This window comes from Eubalaena glacialis, chromosome 19 (assembly GCF_028564815.1).
Source record: "Eubalaena glacialis isolate mEubGla1 chromosome 19, mEubGla1.1.hap2.+ XY, whole genome shotgun sequence".
Classification (NCBI taxonomy): domain Eukaryota; kingdom Metazoa; phylum Chordata; class Mammalia; order Artiodactyla; family Balaenidae; genus Eubalaena; species Eubalaena glacialis.
This window is the reverse complement of record NC_083734.1, coordinates 21,858,076-21,875,154: the sequence shown is the minus strand read 5'-3', so window position 1 is coordinate 21,875,154 and position 17,079 is coordinate 21,858,076. Positions and strand designations below refer to the sequence as shown.

The 17,079-nt window shown below is 41.0% G+C and overlaps 2 protein-coding genes across 6 annotated transcripts in view; one reads left to right on the top strand and one right to left on the bottom strand.

Annotated features, from left to right (window-relative positions):
- AP2B1 (adaptor related protein complex 2 subunit beta 1) overlaps positions 1 to 13,778 on the bottom strand; it is a 117,985-nt gene extending 104,207 nt beyond the window's left edge. Inside the window, exons 1-3 of one of the 5 annotated variants that reach the window (XM_061176692.1) lie at positions 13,718 to 13,754; positions 8,720 to 9,086; positions 2,928 to 2,987 (exon numbers count right to left, since the gene is read on the bottom strand). In XM_061176692.1, coding sequence (XP_061032675.1) covers positions 2,928 to 2,964 — 37 coding nt within the window. In that variant the 5' untranslated portion in view covers positions 2,965 to 2,987; positions 8,720 to 9,086; positions 13,718 to 13,754. Of the gene's footprint in view, positions 1 to 2,927; positions 2,988 to 8,536; positions 8,575 to 8,719; positions 9,087 to 13,717 lie in introns of those variants that run through there. The other 4 variants (XM_061176696.1, XM_061176693.1, XM_061176694.1 and 1 more) reach the window with 4 other exon arrangements.
- A 145-nt stretch (positions 13,779 to 13,923) lies between these two features.
- On the top strand, positions 13,924 to 16,938 carry PEX12 (peroxisomal biogenesis factor 12). Its single transcript, XM_061176065.1, has 3 exons — positions 13,924 to 14,534; positions 14,829 to 15,382; positions 16,203 to 16,938. Exons 1-3 carry the CDS (start codon positions 14,409 to 14,411, stop codon positions 16,600 to 16,602), a joined length of 1,080 nt encoding a protein of 359 aa, XP_061032048.1. The 5' UTR covers positions 13,924 to 14,408; the 3' UTR covers positions 16,603 to 16,938.
- Positions 16,939 to 17,079: the final 141 nt, after the last annotated feature.

The following is a 17,079-nucleotide window of genomic DNA, read 5'->3' as shown; positions in this document are numbered from 1 at the left end:
ATCCATTGCTAACAAAGCAAACAAACTGTTACAAATATCACCCTTTTATTTGAAAGCTGCAAAAATAGCACAGACAGAAAAGCTGGGCCCTTTGAAGAGTCACTGTCCTCTTCTCCAAGTCCTCTGCTGCCAAATCCAGCTCTTAGGGTTCCCATCATTTACTTCTGAAAACAGTAAAGGACAAGCAGCACGGTTTCAGAAAATCTGAATTGTGAATATCAGCAGGAGCTGAAGAATCAAAACAGGATATAACTGAAATTATTCCAACTCCAACAGCATAAATTTAAAGAATATGCTCCAGTGGCGGTTCTGGTGGGTGTTACAGGAAGTAAAAGGAACACAGTCTATCCATTTTTTAAAATGTGGTATTTACCCAGCCGTGATTCATCTGTAAGTCTCAAACCTTTATAAAAATCCCTGAATTAAAAAAAGGTTACCAGGACCCATTATAAGCGAAGGTTTGAAAAATTAGGTGAGTTTTTAAATTACATCTTTTTGTGTTATTATAGAAACATCTTGGTCATCAAAGCACACAAAATGTTAACAGAAGAAATAAATACATTTCAGAATGATAAGAAAATCAGAAAAAAAGCTGAAAATGAATGACAAGGGGCTAAACGCTTTTGTACGCTATAAGCAATAAAAACAGCAAGAAGTTGGGTGGAGCCAAGGAGGAGCACGGAGGCAAGGTATCTCTCATACATACTACAGCTTTATTAAATTCTTATCTTTCCCCCCTCCTTTTCCCCTGAATCAAATCTACCAAGCATTGCTAGCAGCTAGCAACAGTTCTCAATCTCGGCTACACATCAGAAAATTCTGGGGAGCTTTTAAAAAAACCCCACGTCTAGGCCATATCCCAGACCAAAGAAATCAGGATATCTGCAGGGGTAGGACTGGACATCACCTATTGTCTTTTACTTCACTGGGCAATTCCAATGTGCAGGCAAGGCTGAGAGCCATGGACTAGTAGCTAATGTAATTAAGCAACTCTCTATGGTGTTTTCTGTATTATAATAGAAGTTTACCCTTAAATAACTCCAAATGACAGAAATATGCTTGTGCTTTCTAGAAAATTTTCTGGTGCTCCAGGCCACTATGTGTGCCCTCCCATTTTCTTTTTCTTTTGAAATCATTTTAATCTTAAAGAAAAGTTGCAGAATTCCCCATCTGCTAACATTATGCCACATTTGCTTTATCATACTTTTTATATATTTATACATTTTTTTCTGATTCATTGAATAAGTAAACTGTAGACATCACGTCTCTTTAGCTCTAAATATGTCAGTGTATAATTTCTAAGAACAAGGAATTATGTTACATAACTATAATACAATGATGAAAATCAGGAAATTTAACATTGATATACTGTCATTATCTAATCTATAAACCTTATTCAAAGATCTTGATAAAGTCTTTTATAGTAATTTTACCCCCATCCTCCTTGGGCCAGGATCCAAGGCAGGATCATCCATTACATTTACCGTCATGTCTCTTTAGTCTCCTTTAATCTGAAACAGCTGGTCAGCCTTTGTCTTTCATGATAATGACATTTTTAAAAAGTACAGGCCAGTCATTTTATAGAACACCCTCAGCTGTCATGGGTGTTCCCTCATGATTACACTGAGATTATGCCTTTTGGCAGCCATAATTCAGAAATGATGGTATGAAATCATCATGTGTGGAAGGATAAGAAAATATCAAATTTCCATGCATTGTTTTGCATAATCATTTTTTGTTAAAAATTTTTAAAATCATATGTATTAATACATGCATAGAAAAGACTGAGGATACATACCGAGTTCCCGTCAGGAAAAGGAATAGGGAGGGAGAGAACTTTCATTTTTACTTTTTATTGCTGTATTGCTTTAGTAGTACTCCTTGTAATAAAATGTTTATTTCCAAGTAAAAAATAAAAGAATTTGGTGCAACCACTATGGAAAACAGTATGGCGGTTCCTTAAAAAACTAGAGTTACCATATGATCCAACAAACCCACTCTTAGGCATATATCCAGAGAAAATTCTAATTCGAAAAGATACATGCACCCCAATGTTCACGGCAGCACTATTTACAATAGTCAGGACGTGGAAGCAACCTAAGTGTCCATCCACAGATGAATGGATAAAGAAGATACGGTTTATATATACTATGGAGTATTATTCAGCCATAAAAAAGAATGAAATACTGCCATTTTCAGGAACATGGATGGACCCAGAGATTACCATACTAAGTGAAGTAAGTCAGACGAAGAAAGACAAATATATGGTATCACTTTTACGTGGAATCTAAAAAATGATACAAATGGACTTATCTACAAAACAGAAACACTCACAGACACAGAAAATAAACTTACGGTTACCAAACGGGAGGGGAGGAAGGGATAAATCAGGACCTTGGGATTAGCAGATACAAACTAGTATATGTTAAATAAATGACAAGGTCCTACTGTATAGCACAGGGAACTATATTCAATATCTTGTAATAACCTATAATGGGAAAGAATCTGAAAAAGAATATATATATGTATACATATATATATATACACACACACAACTGAATCACTTTGCTGTGCACCAGAAACGAACACAACATTGTAAACCAAGTACACTCAATTTTTTTAAAAAAGAGAAAATAAATGTGCTTCTTCCTTTTACCCTCCTCAGATCTATCAATCTTCAACGGATCAATCTTGGATCTCTTCCTTTCACTAAAACCTTCAAGTCAAAATGATGTGCACCACAGCCATATCTTTAAAAACCCATACTTTAATAATTTACTCAATACACTTTTCTGTAGAATATCCCCAATGAGATGGTCCAAGACATGCATGTCTGAAGAGGTCAGGAGCATTCTACTTGGAACAATCTTACACCACGACTTTTGAAGAATCTTCAAAAAAGGCTGTGATCAGGTTCTCATACTCACCTTTTTTATTGGTTGTGAAGTACTTGGAGTCAGTCATGGTTGTGGATCTTTAATGTGCACCTACAGCAAGAGAAAAGAATTCCTTTATCCAAGTTATTTATGTCCAGCAAGGCATTCAACTAATTTTAAGATCATTTATATATAAGAATTTCTGCATTCAGAAAGTATCTTCATCCTTACCACCATCACTGGTGATCCAAAGGGATGCAAGGATAATTAAGAATGTAATCCTTGCCTCAAAAGCTAATTGGAACAAAATCCAAAGGTCTAATGGAATAGAGTGATAATCTGAACCTATCATAGTTTTATGATTTTATCCACAATTATCTCCTCAGAGCCTCCAAGACCTAAAGCTACATCTTTTTATAAATACATCTTCAGTTAGTCACGCCAATATTTAAAATAAGGAAAAGTTTGTTTCAAAAGATCTCCCCATTACTTTCCGTTAAAGCAAATCTGATTTACTTCCCTGCCTCAAGATGGAGTCACTCCAAGACATATATTCTGAAGCAGAGTAAAACTGAAAGAGAAAAAAATTTTATCAACCTATTCACCATTACATGCAACTATCAATAAAAGGAATTTCTTTCAGAAAAAAAAAAGCCTAGATTAGTAGGACAATACTCTTTCATGACAAACACATAGAGAGGCAAACATCTAGAGAGGTGTTATGCATGGATTTTTTTTTAATTATGGTTTTCATATTTCCAACAACCTACAATTCCCCCAAGTATTCCCCAAAATAAAAAATATCAGTTTACAGTTAAAAACAATGCAAAAAACTGAGATATTTGTTCAGTCACACTGAGTACTAAAGAGAATCAGAACTGGTGTTAAAACTTAAAAGAACATGGATCCCAGCTTCAACTTTAACTTTTCTGTTCCAATTTCCAGAATTAATCCAGTTGACATAAGGCTCCACTGGTAAAACAAAAACAGCATGGACTGATCACATTTCTCCCCAAATAATGAAACAATGTTTTCTGATTTGAGAAACCCTAAGATTCTGTCCAATGTGCTTGACTTCTTTAAATACATTAAAATTTTCTTTTAATAATATTCCTGCTGCACTCATTTAAAAATGAGTATCTTCTGGGATTTCCCTGGTGGCACAGTGGTTAAGACTCTGCGCTCCCAAAGCACGTGGCCCAGGTTCGATCCCTGGTCCAGGAACTAGATCCCACATGCGTGCCGCAATTAGGAGTTCGCATGACACAACTAAGGAGCCAGCGAGCCTCAACTAAGGAGCCCGCCTGCCACAACTAAGACCCGACACAACCAAATAAATAAATTTAAAAAAAAATGATTATCTTCTAACTGACCACCATCATTACTAATACTTATCACCAAATTTTGGACAGATGCCCTGGCACCTACTCATTATTTTCTGGTCAAAACAACATGAGTGATAATATATTTGGCAAACTTGAGTGATAATACCTCCACAAACAATGGTAATTATGGATCTGAGAAAAAAGACCTAAGCACTCAACAAATCAATGCAATTAAGGAAAAAAGCCAGAAAACCATAAAATAATGAAAAAAGGTTGGCTCAAATTTGTTCTCTAAAATGTACTACTTGGACTATTTAAGGGAAATTAGACTCATTTGTTATCTTTCCAAGGAGCTACTTAATGTTTATAGTACTGATCCTTATACAATAGTGCTTTAGGTTGTACAAGAATTTCACTGAATTTACCTTGTTAAAAGAAGTGAGCTAGAACTCACACAAATCATTATAGAATACAGAAATTTCTGATTTGCCACTATTTGTTATAATTTAAAGTGAGCCTGTAACAGAGGCTTGTCTTATGTAGTACTTTCATAATGTCTTTTCTAGCTAAAATTCAAAGAATTATAATCTTTTAATCCATTTAATCATTTAATCCATTCACAATGTAAACTAAATGTGAAGTAGGCAAACTGAAGAAAGGAGTCCTTCACATAAAAGACCTGGAATAGGGACTTCCCTGGTGGTGCAGTGGTTAAGAATCCGCCTGCCAATGCAGGGGATGTGGGTTTGAGCCCTGGTCCAGGAAGCTCCCACATACCACGGAGCAATTAAGCCCATGTGCCACAACTACTGAGCCTGTGAGCCACAACTACTGAGCACACATGCCACAACTACTGAAGCCCACAAGCCTAGAGCCCGTGCTCCGCAACAAGAGAAGCCACCGCAATGAGAAGCCCACACACACCGCAACTAGAGAAAGCCCGCGCACAACAACGAAGACCCAACACAGCCATAAATTACTTAATTAAAAAAAAAAAAGACCTGGAATAAATCTGAAGTTATCATCTAAGAACTTATATATACAAAGAGGAAAACCAGTATACAGAAATGATTACAGTACTAGAGCCTGACAGGAGGGCCATAGCTCAAGGCCATTATGGTCTATCCAGGATGTTGTTACGCCACTCTAATCCTTTGGGATCATCAAAACTTAAAACTTGCTTAAGATTTAAAGACAAAAGCTGCTTGGAATTTCTCACTGTTTCTTTGAAAAAGGGCCCCCAAATCGTTCTGTTTTCTAAAGCTCTCATACACATTCACATATTTTAAATTTTTAACAGAAAATTTCAGCACAATCTGTTAAACATTAAATTAACCTAGTCTTAAATCCTACCTTTATTAGTGACCCACACATTTCATTACTTCCCCTAACAAATTTCATCATCAAGGAATAGATTTCTGTCCTTTTACATTGTGAGCACTAAGTTCTTAACTAGAGAATAATGTACCAGCCCACAAAATTTCAGGGAAGAGGAGAGAATCAAGTAGACCCGATCTTAGACCCGAAATTAAGAACCCCTGCTTTTAAAGAGAAAGGAGAAACATACCACTCTCTTATCTCGCACTGTCCTACACAACAGTAATGAAATATCCCTTACACATACTGGCAGAGCAACATTTTATCATGTCAGTTCCTGACTTAAGCCAAAAGAAATTCCCCCAAAATAAACTAGCCTAAACAAAAACAAATGAGAAGAGGCGGGGTTGCACAACACTGTGAATGTACAAAATGCCACCAAACTGCTCACTCTAAAATGGTTAATTTTATGTTATGTGAATTTCACCTCAAAATATTGCATATGTACGTATTTTTTGGCTGCATTGAGTCTTCATTGCTGCACGTGGGCTTTCTCCAGTTGTGGCGAGCGGGGGCTACTCTTCGTTGCGGTGCGTCGGCTTCATTAGTTGCAGGACGCAGGCTCAGCAGTTGCAGCACATGGGCCCCAGAGCGCGTGGGCTTCAGCAGCTGCAACGCGTGGGGTCAGTAGTTGTGGCGCACGCGCTTAGTTGCTCTGTGGCATGTGGAATCTTCCCAGACCAGGGATCAAACCCGTGTCCCCTGCATTGGCAGGCGGATTCTTAACCACTGCACCACCAGGGAAGTCCCTGTATATATTTTTAAATGAGACTCTTTTTTTTTTTTTAATGAGACACTCTTAATCATACACCATAGATGAATATAGTCAGATTCTCTAAAACATAGGATGGTGAAAACTGCTGTCTGCTTTAGAAGTCAAAGAAAAAGCAGCCAAGATAGAGTTCAAAGAATAAGTCAAGTATTTGCTGAAGAGCCTCAAAAATCAAGTTCCTTCTGGGAGCTGGGGGGGGAATTTATTCCTCAGGAGAGTCCCAGGGCAGGGCAAAGCCAAGCCATCATGGAGTTGGAAGTCACACTACCTTTTTACCAGATCAAACTAGAGAAGTCACCAGATGTTCTGAGGACCTGAGGTATGACCTCAGGACATTGTTAAAAAAAAAAATAATGCTGCCACAGTCAAAACCACAATCACTGTAACTTCCCTAGCCCAGAGTATGATGTCACTGCATTTCAGAAAAGGTCTCCCTGTACAGGATTATACATCTAGATTTAACATAACCTAGTTTCTACTAAATATAGGTTGTGAAAGTCCCTTCTCAACTATTCCTCCCTCCTTCCGGTGCCCGTAAAGAGAATAAGGCCAGAAAAAAATTAATAGGGTCTTAATTTCAAATGGCTCTCTGGGAAATGGCAGCTAAATTAGAGTTGGCGAGGCCACTAAATCCCCTCTTCGCATAAAGTAGGACTTTACACAGTTGGTGCTGGTAGGGAAAAAGTGAACAGTTGACCAAATTATAAAGCAGAAAGGTCACTTCAGCAATCTTTCATTACAAGGGTGAGAGATGCTAATCAGATATCTCAATAATGCAAAGACAATGGCATCTTCGGGTATCATTTATTGCATAAGAAATGACAGCAGACAACTCATTATAACAGACACACCTGCAATTTCCATTTTAAAATGACCACAAAGTAATTTGTTAATATTATCCGGTAAGAAAAAAGCTCTAAAGTTTTACATCCAATTCTTAACTGAAATAAACTCTGGAAAACTTACGCCTGGAAGGAGAGAAAAGAAGGAAGAAAGGAAAATGCGTCCTACCTAATTCGTTCCCTGTTCAGCTTGGTTCATAATATTTTAAAATACGGGTGTGTTAAAGAAGAAACAAAAAGATGGAAGAACTAGACTTTCTTGAGTCTCTTAAGTCACAGAATGTTAGCTTTGTATTAACTTTACCACCCAATTTTCAGTGAGGCTATTTGCAGAACACACTATACTTTCTGCTTCTTTGGGAGTTTAAAACTATTAAGATACCTGCAAACAGTTCTCATCTTACCACCACGCTTAGTCATCATTGGAATGTGTTACACGTTTTCTTGTACAGCTGCATCTCCTTCATCTGCTGCTTTCTATTATGACTTTGTAAGTGCACCCTGAGGCTAAGCAACAGAATTATACCAGGGAGGTGATTAATAATTTAAATTGTTCCTCACTGAGACCACTTTCTTTGTCATTCTTCTTTTTCTAAGACTTACTGAGTTTTCTTTACTTTCTCTTTTAAACCACATGATTATAACAGTGTTTGGCATTTAAAAAACACTTCTTAAAAGTCAAAGTTTAATGAAGCATTCACACTTTATTCACACTGCTTCATAATGAAGCAGCCAGGTGAGTTAAAAAAAAGTCTGCCCCCCAAATGGGCACTGTTTTCAGTGCTCTGAAAACAAAGAGCATGAATCAATTCTTTGGATTCAAAGAATATGGAATAACAGGAAGTTCCAGTTTCTTTACCTCTGTCTTAATCTACAGTCTTTCTCAAACCAGACCGTTCCTTCTAAGACCAGAAAGAAAAAACTCCGGGCTAAGATTTACTCCCACTTGCTTCCCCCTCTCTCACATCGGGTCAATTCTGGAGGTTTCTCTTCCCTTTCTCCAATGCAAGGAATTCCTCTTCTTTCCCCAGGTGGTCAAGATTCTAGGGATATGTTCCTCCATTACGAGGTGAGGGAGAGGTGTCTCAGCCTCAAATTACAGAAGACGGGCGAGGTCTGCCCATCTATGAGCAAAACTTTGGGGGAACCCCTTTCCCCTTCTGGTACCTGGACACGTCCCAGCCTCTCAGTGAACGACACCAAACCGGGTAGAAGGTTCTCCCCTCGGCCTCCAGTCTCTACCGGCCACACCCCTGGCCTCTGGCCCTCCTAACCCCCCACTTCGAACATATCTTTCCCCCAGTGCCCCCCAACTCCCAGCTGCCACCCCGAGGATTCCCTCACCCCGCTCCAGCGGTGGAGTCCCTTTCTCCAACCCTCTTCCTCACAACGGTCACACCCGACGGCTCACTCCATCTTCAACGGTCACGCTCCTAAGATTCCTCTCCTCCGCCCGTCTCCAACCAAGCCTGGCCCCCTTCCCCATGAAAGAGGGACACACCCCAAAGTTAGCCGCCCTGAACTCACCGGAGGCAAGGGCAGGGGTGGCAGCAGCGGCCAGAGAGCACGGCCCGAGCGGTGTTGTAATGGTTTCCTGCACGTCACGACTCCTTCTCCAGGTCTAAGCCACTGCGCAAAACCCACTTTGCCAGGGACAAAGATGGTGGACAGGAAACTCTGACGTCAGAGAGCCTCGCCGTGTGACGTCATCCAGGCGCGCGGGAGAACCAGAAAGGCGGTCATCTCTGTCGCCTTGGAGACGGAAAAATTTTGCGCAGCCGGGAAGCGACCCGAGGTCCGGGCCTCCGAGGAAGTTCACCGACTATCGGAGTGGATCTATTAAACAAGCTGACATTCCCTGGATTTGTTTCCTCGCACAGGAGTTCTCTAAAAACTTACACATAGGGATAGTGAAACACCCTGTTTTCTTAAAACAACAAAAAAAAACCCCAGCTAATTTCCCTGGCCAGTTCAGGAATGTGGACAATGGTGATCCAGCCCAAGACCATACAAGGGCAGTGGGACTGGAGGAGAGTGGTGCAAGGAAAAGAGGTTGACATGGCCTCAGATCTGAGTTTGAATCCGAGATCGAATCCCTGTCCTGAATGTGATTAGGAAAGTTACTTAACGTCTCCTCAGCCTTAGTCTTACTTGTGAAATAAAGCCAGTGATATAACTCTCTCCAGCTTGTGAAGCTTAAAGTAGGTAAGGCGCCCAGCATGTAATAGGCGTGCTTACACAAAAGTAAGTTCCTTTCAGAAACCAAGACCTAGATATCTCTGTACCTTCCCCTCAAATCGAAAACTTCCCACCTAAAATTGCTCTAAGTAATAATAAAGTCTTTAACCAAAAAAGAAGAAGAGGAGGAATGTGAAGAATGAGAGCCTGAGGCAGAAGTTGGGAAACCAAAGTGCAAAGGGGACTGAGAAGTAGAGAGGTAGAAGAAAAAGCACATGGTCATAATCATTTAGGACGTTTTTAGAGTTCTATGAAAGTATAGGAACTATATACTATATCTCTGAGGCCTAGCCGCCCCTCCCCAAAATTTGTTGAAGGGATAAATGTATGAGTGGGTGGTCAACAATAACAGCTGCTATAGAGAAAAGGAGGAAGGGCCAAAAAGTGTCCAAGGATTTAGCAGCACAAAGGTCTTTGATGTCACTGCTGAGACCGTCAGCAGAGATAATGAAGGCAAAAGCCATGCTGCAGAAGTTTGAAGATAAATGGGAGGTAAGGAAATGAAAACAGATAACTCCATAAGAAAGTATGGCTGAAAGAGAAGAGATATAGGATGGTATCTGAGGGAGAAAGTAGCAAGCATTTTTTTTTTAATTTCTATACTCATACATTTTCTTTACACTATCCCTTTAGCAATACCATGGGTTCAATCATTTTTCCTACCCATATGACTCCAAAATATCTCTCTCTAGCCTTGACCTAGTCCCCAAACTTCACCACCAAATTGCTAACCACACTGATGGGTAAGTCTGCACATATGGCCCACCCAAATTAAGCAAATCATAAGAGTATGGAGGGGGGTGGTGTTTAACAAATGTGGTTCCAGGTACAACTCACAGAAGACAGAGGTGGATTTTGTAAAGAGATGCCACCAGAAAAATCTTTGATTCCTACCTCTCCCCGGTTCAAAAACTTTCAACAGCTCCTCGTTTCCTAATTTGTACAGAACCTATCCTTCTCCCAGTTTTCCCCATTTCTTTGCTCTTTAGTTTTCTCATCTACAAAATGGGAGAAATACTAATATCCAATCATAATATTATTACAAGGATGAAATGAATTCGTGTATGTAAAGCACTTAGAACTATGCCTGCACATAGTATGGACTATGTAAATATTTGCTATGATTGCAATTATTTGAACAAATTACACTGCCAGAAATTACTAGCCAGAAATCTGGGGGTCATTCTTGATTTCTCTTTCTAACTGCCACATTCATTCCATCTCCAAGTTGTCAATCCTACCTTCAAAATATATTTCAAATTCATCCAATCCCTTCTATTCACCTCATTATTCCAAGCCACCATCGCCTCTTGCCTGAACTACTAGAAACCTCAACTCTCCTCCCAACCATTATTCATACAGCAGCCAGATTTTTGTTTAACTTTTTTTTGAAGTATAAATGAACATTCCAAAAAGTGCACACCAAAAATATAAAGCTTGATGAATTTTCACAAAGTAAATGTAACCACATAACCATTACGGGGTCATCTTAAAAATATAAACCTGGTCATGACTCTGGTGTATAAATCCTTCAATGACCTCCCATTATACTTTGACTAAAATCCAGTTTCCTTCCCATGGCCTATGAGTGGTTTGGCTCCTGTCTACCTCTCTTAACATCATTTTATCCTTTTCAGTCACTCCTCATTTCCTCTTCATTTCACCTCTTGCTAGCTTTTGCAGCTCTCAAATACGCCAAGCTCTTTCCCATCCTAGGGCCTTCACAACTACCGCTCCTCCTACCTAATATTCGTTTTCCCCAACTCCACACAGGGCTGGCTGGCTCATAATTTAGGTCTCATTTTAACTGTAATCTCATAAAGGCACTCCCTGATTACCCAGTCTAAAAGGTTCTTCTCTCCCAGGCCCCACTGCCACCCCCATCATAGCCCTCTTATTCCATTTGTAAATTATACATTAGTTTCTTTACTTGTTTATTATCTCTCTCCCCAACTAGACTGTAAATTCCATGAGGGCAGATACCAAGTCTGTTTTTATTACTACTGTCTACCCAGCACCTAGCATAATGCTTGGCGCACAGGATGTATTCAGTATTTATGGAATAAATGAATGTCCACAGGCAAAGTACTAAAATTAGCATTTAAGAGCCTCCATAATCTATATTATGGTTAACAGTATAGACTATGTATTATTGGTCTATTTTCCTCTCTATATTTAAAGCAAACAATTTCCTCCTCAAATACAATCCATGCTGCTCCCTTAGCCTAGAAAACCCTGTCACCATGACTGTGACTTTCCCCAAATGTACTCATCTTTTGAGGTCCACCTAATCCACAAAACTTTCTCAGTGGACATCTGGTCCTGATATAAGACGCAGGAGATACCAGGTTACATCGCTGTATTAGAAAGCAACTGGCAGAAAGCAGCTGAGATAAAACGTGAGGTTAGAAACGATCTTCCCTTTGGTTACAAAGGCCAATATAGCTTCTGTTTAAGCTAGTTTGAACAGCCTCATTTCTCCCAGCTGTTATTGTCTCTTCCTCTAAACTCACCATATTAACCTATCTGATGGCTCTTAACACCTTTTAACATAAGTGCAATCAATTTTTGTCTTATTTATTACACCATAAACCTGGGAGTGGGATTTGTGATGAGGTGTTTATTTATTGGCTGTAATAATTGACATTGTTATTTTTGACTGCCTTTTTTCTCACATAACAACATCAGTTTACTTTTGGAATATTCTCAAAGGACTATTAAGGTGTCTTGCACTCTTCCGGCTAAGAGTGAAACAGGGAGTGGAGATGAAATCTGAACCAAGGTCAGTCAATAGGGATCTGAATCATAAGCACAGTGACAGAAATTTGTTGAAGCTCACTCATTGCAACAACGATGCCTGTATGAGACTTTGCTAATTCTTGCTAGAAACATCCAGTAGGACTGTGTAATTCCTGTTCCCTCAGAGCTGGTTTTCCTTATTTTGTTAGCTACTCCACATTCTTCTAATAAATTTTTTAGTTTAAATTAGCCTGTTTTCTGTTGCTTGTAACCAAAGAACCCTAACTGATATCAGTGTTTAACTAACTTCCCACTCGTCTTAGGTGATGCTATTTCTCAACTTTGTCTTTTTGCTGTTCACTTAAGAAAAGCCTCTCTGTAAGAGCTACCACTGACCAAGAACCTAAAGCTAGGTGTTTTATATAGATACATTATCTCTACTCCTTAAAACTCTGTAAGGTAAAATCTTCCATCAATGTGACTTTCTCCAGCAGGTATCCAATCAGACTATAAAACACTTTTTTTTTTTTTTTTTGGCCACGCTTCGTGCAGGATCTTAGTTCCCCTGGCCAGGGATCCAACCCATGAATCCCGCAGTGGAAGCACAGAGTCCTAACCACTGGACCGCCAGGGAATTCCCTGAAACACTTTCTGGAACCACAATTAAGGTTAATTTGCAAGATTTTATTTCTCCTATTGAAACAACTAAACCCAAACCGTGTTCGAGCGTTCTCATTATGTGAAACAATTAACTATCTTTATACCATAACGTCCTCTAAGGTATAAAGTAAGCAAATAATACCTTCTATTTCTAGCTATTTAGCCCACGGGTTGAGGGGAGAGGTTGGAGAGAGAGGAGATGAACTTTAACTATTATCCAAATTCAGTAAACCTGCAGCTACTCAAGGCAATTGCATACGATGTAAAAGCAGTTTGCAAAAGGTCAGGTTAATTACATTAACTTTGGTATACAATGAAAAGTACCTTCTCTGCCAAGCCTCCCCAATTCATGCTAGTTAGAATTCAACAGCATCACTCCGTTTTAGCACTGTATTCATATCGCTAATGTGACGCATCCTACCGTGTTCGAGGGTAGGAACCATTTTCATTTACTGTAGTCAGTGCCTAGAGTTCTGCTTGAACGTAACCTTACCTAGAAGACAAGCTACCAGCTTGAACGAAAAATAATCGTCCCAAGTTCTGAACAGCAGGAAATTTTTTTTTAAAAATAATTGGCAGCCATAACGCTAAGGCTTCTATCTCGGCTATATCGCTTCAAATCCTTCCCGAAGGCGGCAAAAATAGTGAGCCACCACCCCCACCGCAAGCAAAGTGAGCCTTCCATCTCCACATTCCCTTGGGTCCCTCGCCTCTATCTCTATCGCCCCAGGGAACAAAGGCCTCAGCAACAGGCCGAGCTCTGGCTCCAGGGGCCAGACGTCAGTACGGCGACCCAACACCTTGCCAAAAAGACTCTGTAGAGATATCAGAGCTGTGGCTTTCCAACAAGACAGCGATGCAAAACCAGCTAAGAAAAGTAAAACCAACCAGCGGAAAACTCCTCTCCAACCGAGCCCGCTAGAGCCTTCTTTACTTTCAGCTGGGGGCGGAAGCGGAAGTCCCTGTGAGATCATAGAGTTCTCTAGTTCCGGTCGCGGGGCCGCGTTCAGGGCTAGAGCGCCTCTCCACGGCCACCGGTTTCCAAGCGGCTTCTAGTTCCGGTTGCGGCTTCTGACATAAAGCCGAGACCTCCTTTCAAACGCGGCGTCGCGGGTTCTTCGCGTCTCGCCTGGAGCCAGCGCGCAAGGACTGGCGCGGGCGGGGGGATTGCACAGCCCACAGCTGAGCCAGGCCGTTGGGGCCGGCCTGCACTGGCACCTTCGATCCCTCAGAGCCGCCTGGCTTTTGAGCCCTCCGGATTGAGAGTCCGTGATTGGCCGCCTCCAGGACTGCCGCTCGAGAGGCCAGCGCTCCTTCTCCGTACCTGTCCCCCCATAGTCACGCTCTTCCCTGTGAGGTGCAGCATTAATCAACTCACCTCTCCCACACACTACTTCTCTAACGTGGGTGTCCGCGTTAACTTCGTTCTTCACCTTCACTTGAGACCCCTCCCCTCTGCCTCCGGAAGAGGTCTTTTTTGCCCAGTTCCTGTAAAATAGCACCCATCTGGCACCCCCCGAAAGTTCATGCTTACTAGAGAGTTTGTGGGCAAAGTAAAACCCAGTGCACACACGAAACTATGGCTGAGCACGGGGCTCACATCACAACTGCTTCTGCGGTGGATGACCAGCCATCCATCTTTGAGGTGGTAGCACAGGACAGTTTAATGACAGCAGTGAGACCTGCTCTTCAGCATGTGGTCAAGGTAAGGATTTAATTCTCTGAAAAGTTTTAGGAACGTCCGGGTAAAAACCAAGCCAATAATCTGAATTTATTTGTTGGCCTAAGTTTTGAAATAACCAATTAGCATATAATTCACATCACATGATTTAATGGTTATGGAGTCTCTTGTTATGTGTACTGAATACCCAGCACTTCAGGGAGGTTAAGGTAGACCCAGAAAGAAAAGTGTGGAAATTCAGAGGGAAAAAAAGGAAATAAAATACAAGGCATAGTAGCTGTGTAATGGAATGAATTTCATTCATTTCTTTTGCTTTAGGTTCTTGCAGAATCAAATCCTGCCCGCTACGGCTTCTTGTGGAGGTGGTTTGATGAAATCTTCACCCTTTTAGATCTTCTGCTCCAGCAACATTATCTGTCTAAAACCAGCGCCTCGTTTTCTGAAAACTTTTATGGCTTAAAGAGGATCGTAATGGGAGACACACACAAGCTTCAGAGATTGGCCAGTGCTGGTCTCCCAAAGAAGCAGCTTTGGAAGTCAGTTATGTTCCTGGTTCTTCTTCCCTATCTGAAAGTGAAGCTGGAGAAGCTGATTTCTAGCCTGAGAGAAGAGGATGAATATTCCATTCATCCCCCTACTTCCCGCTGGAAACGATTTTACAGAGCCTTGCTGGCAGCCTACCCATTTGTTAACATGGCCTGGGAAGGCTGGTTTCTTGTACAGCAGCTTCGATACATCCTAGGAAAGGCTCAGCATCACTCACCACTGCTGAGTCTGGCTGGGGTTCGGCTAGGTCGACTTACAGTTCAGGATATACAAGCTCTGGAGCACAGACCAGCTGAAGCCAGCATGAGGCAGCAACCAGCTGGGAGGTAAGGCCTTAACATTTCCCCAACATATTTGATTAATAAATCCTAAAATCTTATCCCAATTTTATGAAATTTACCTCCCTCAGTCCACTTTGGGGTATTTCATAAAATCATTGAAAAATTCTTGTGTCCATAAAACAAGGACTGCCATCCCGGTAACCTTCCTTATCATACTGGCTACATTTTTGCGCACACTTGCTATGTACCAGGCCCTGTGCTAGGTGTTTATGTATATTATCTCAATCCTCATCACAGCTCAATGAAATAAATGCATTAGCACCATTTAACAGTTGAGGAAACTAAGTTCTAACAGTTGAGTACCTTGCCAAGGCCACACAGCTAATAGGCGACAGAGCTGAGATTCAAGCCAGATCAGTACAATTCTAAAGACTGCTCTTAACCATGGTGCTATCCCGCTCCTAGTGTCTGTGTTCTCTGACAAGTTCAAATATATTCCTCAGTACTGCTGAGTTGTTTTTTAAGTGAGTTATTTCTTTTTCTGGATATACTATCTTCCACCCCCATAAAAGGTCTATATAATCAATGGCTCATTAATTTCTTTCTCAAAACACAAAGCAAACAAAACCCTAGTCATTAAAAACAAAGCTTAGCTCCTAGAACTCCTAAAATACGGTAAGTCAGAAAGAGGGAATTGTTTCGAATAGACACTTAAAGAGAAAACGCCAGTCCAGCAACTATTCAATCCCCAAGCTGAATCAACGATTCTAATGAAAAGTGTAAGAATTACATGCGTATTAGTCGTTCTGTGATTGTACCTAAATAAAGTTTCTCCTTTTGCCTCCTTGTTCTGTCCTCCAAACAGCGTTGGCGAGAAGATAAAGTCAGCTCTGAAGCAAGCTGTGGGAGGTGCCGCCTCATGCCTCTCTACTGGCCTTTCGGTGGGTGTATTCTTCCTGCAGTTCCTTGAGTGGTGGTATTCATCCGGAAACCAAGAAACCATCAAGTCATTGACTGCCTTGCCTACTCCACCACCACCCGTACATCTAGACTACAATTCTGATTCTCCCCTGTTGCCCCAAATGAAGACTGTGTGCCCACTGTGTCGTAAAAACCGGGTGAACGACACCGTTCTCGCCACCTCTGGCTATGTGTTTTGTTACCGCTGTGTGTTTAATTACGTGAGGAGTCACCGAGCTTGTCCCATCACAGGTTATCCAACACAAGTACAGCATCTGATTAAACTGTACTCCCCTGAGAACTGAAAGGGATTAGCACCTTATCTCACAACGAAATGACTGCGCTGTAAGGCCAGAGAGCTGGTTTTCCGCACGGTAAATAGCATTGATACTTCTCATCCTCAATTAATAATTGTATGAACTTTAAACAGCCACATGGATTTCTTTAAAAGGATATACTCGTTGATCTTAACCTTTTAGCTTGCTCCCTAGACACCTCTACTTAGAGTTGACCAAGCTGGTCAGAGTGAGAGAATCAGGACTGGCAGGGGATGTGAGAGTCAGCATAGAGAAGGGGATCAAAGAGGGTACTTGGCACAGAAGCTTTTCCTGTCCCCTTCCTTAAAGGACAAGAGGTATAGAAGCTCTCAGGAAAAACCCAAGTTAGACCTCGTAGAGTGGGTAGTGAAGGGGAAGCAGGCCTTTTGAGAAAGGAAAGCATTTATCTGCCTATGAGGAATAGGTTTTATCGGTTTGCCAACAGTATGAAATATGGACCTGCTT

Coding starts and splice junctions, on each gene's coding strand:
- PEX12 (XM_061176065.1), top strand. CDS start 14,409: ATGGCTGAGCACGGGGCTCACATCACAACTGCTTCTGCGGTGGATGAC. Junction 14,535..14,828: donor CTCTTCAGCATGTGGTCAAG/GTAAGGATTTAA, acceptor CTTTTGCTTTAG/GTTCTTGCAGAATCAAATCC. Junction 15,383..16,202: donor AGGCAGCAACCAGCTGGGAG/GTAAGGCCTTAA, acceptor TCCTCCAAACAG/CGTTGGCGAGAAGATAAAGT.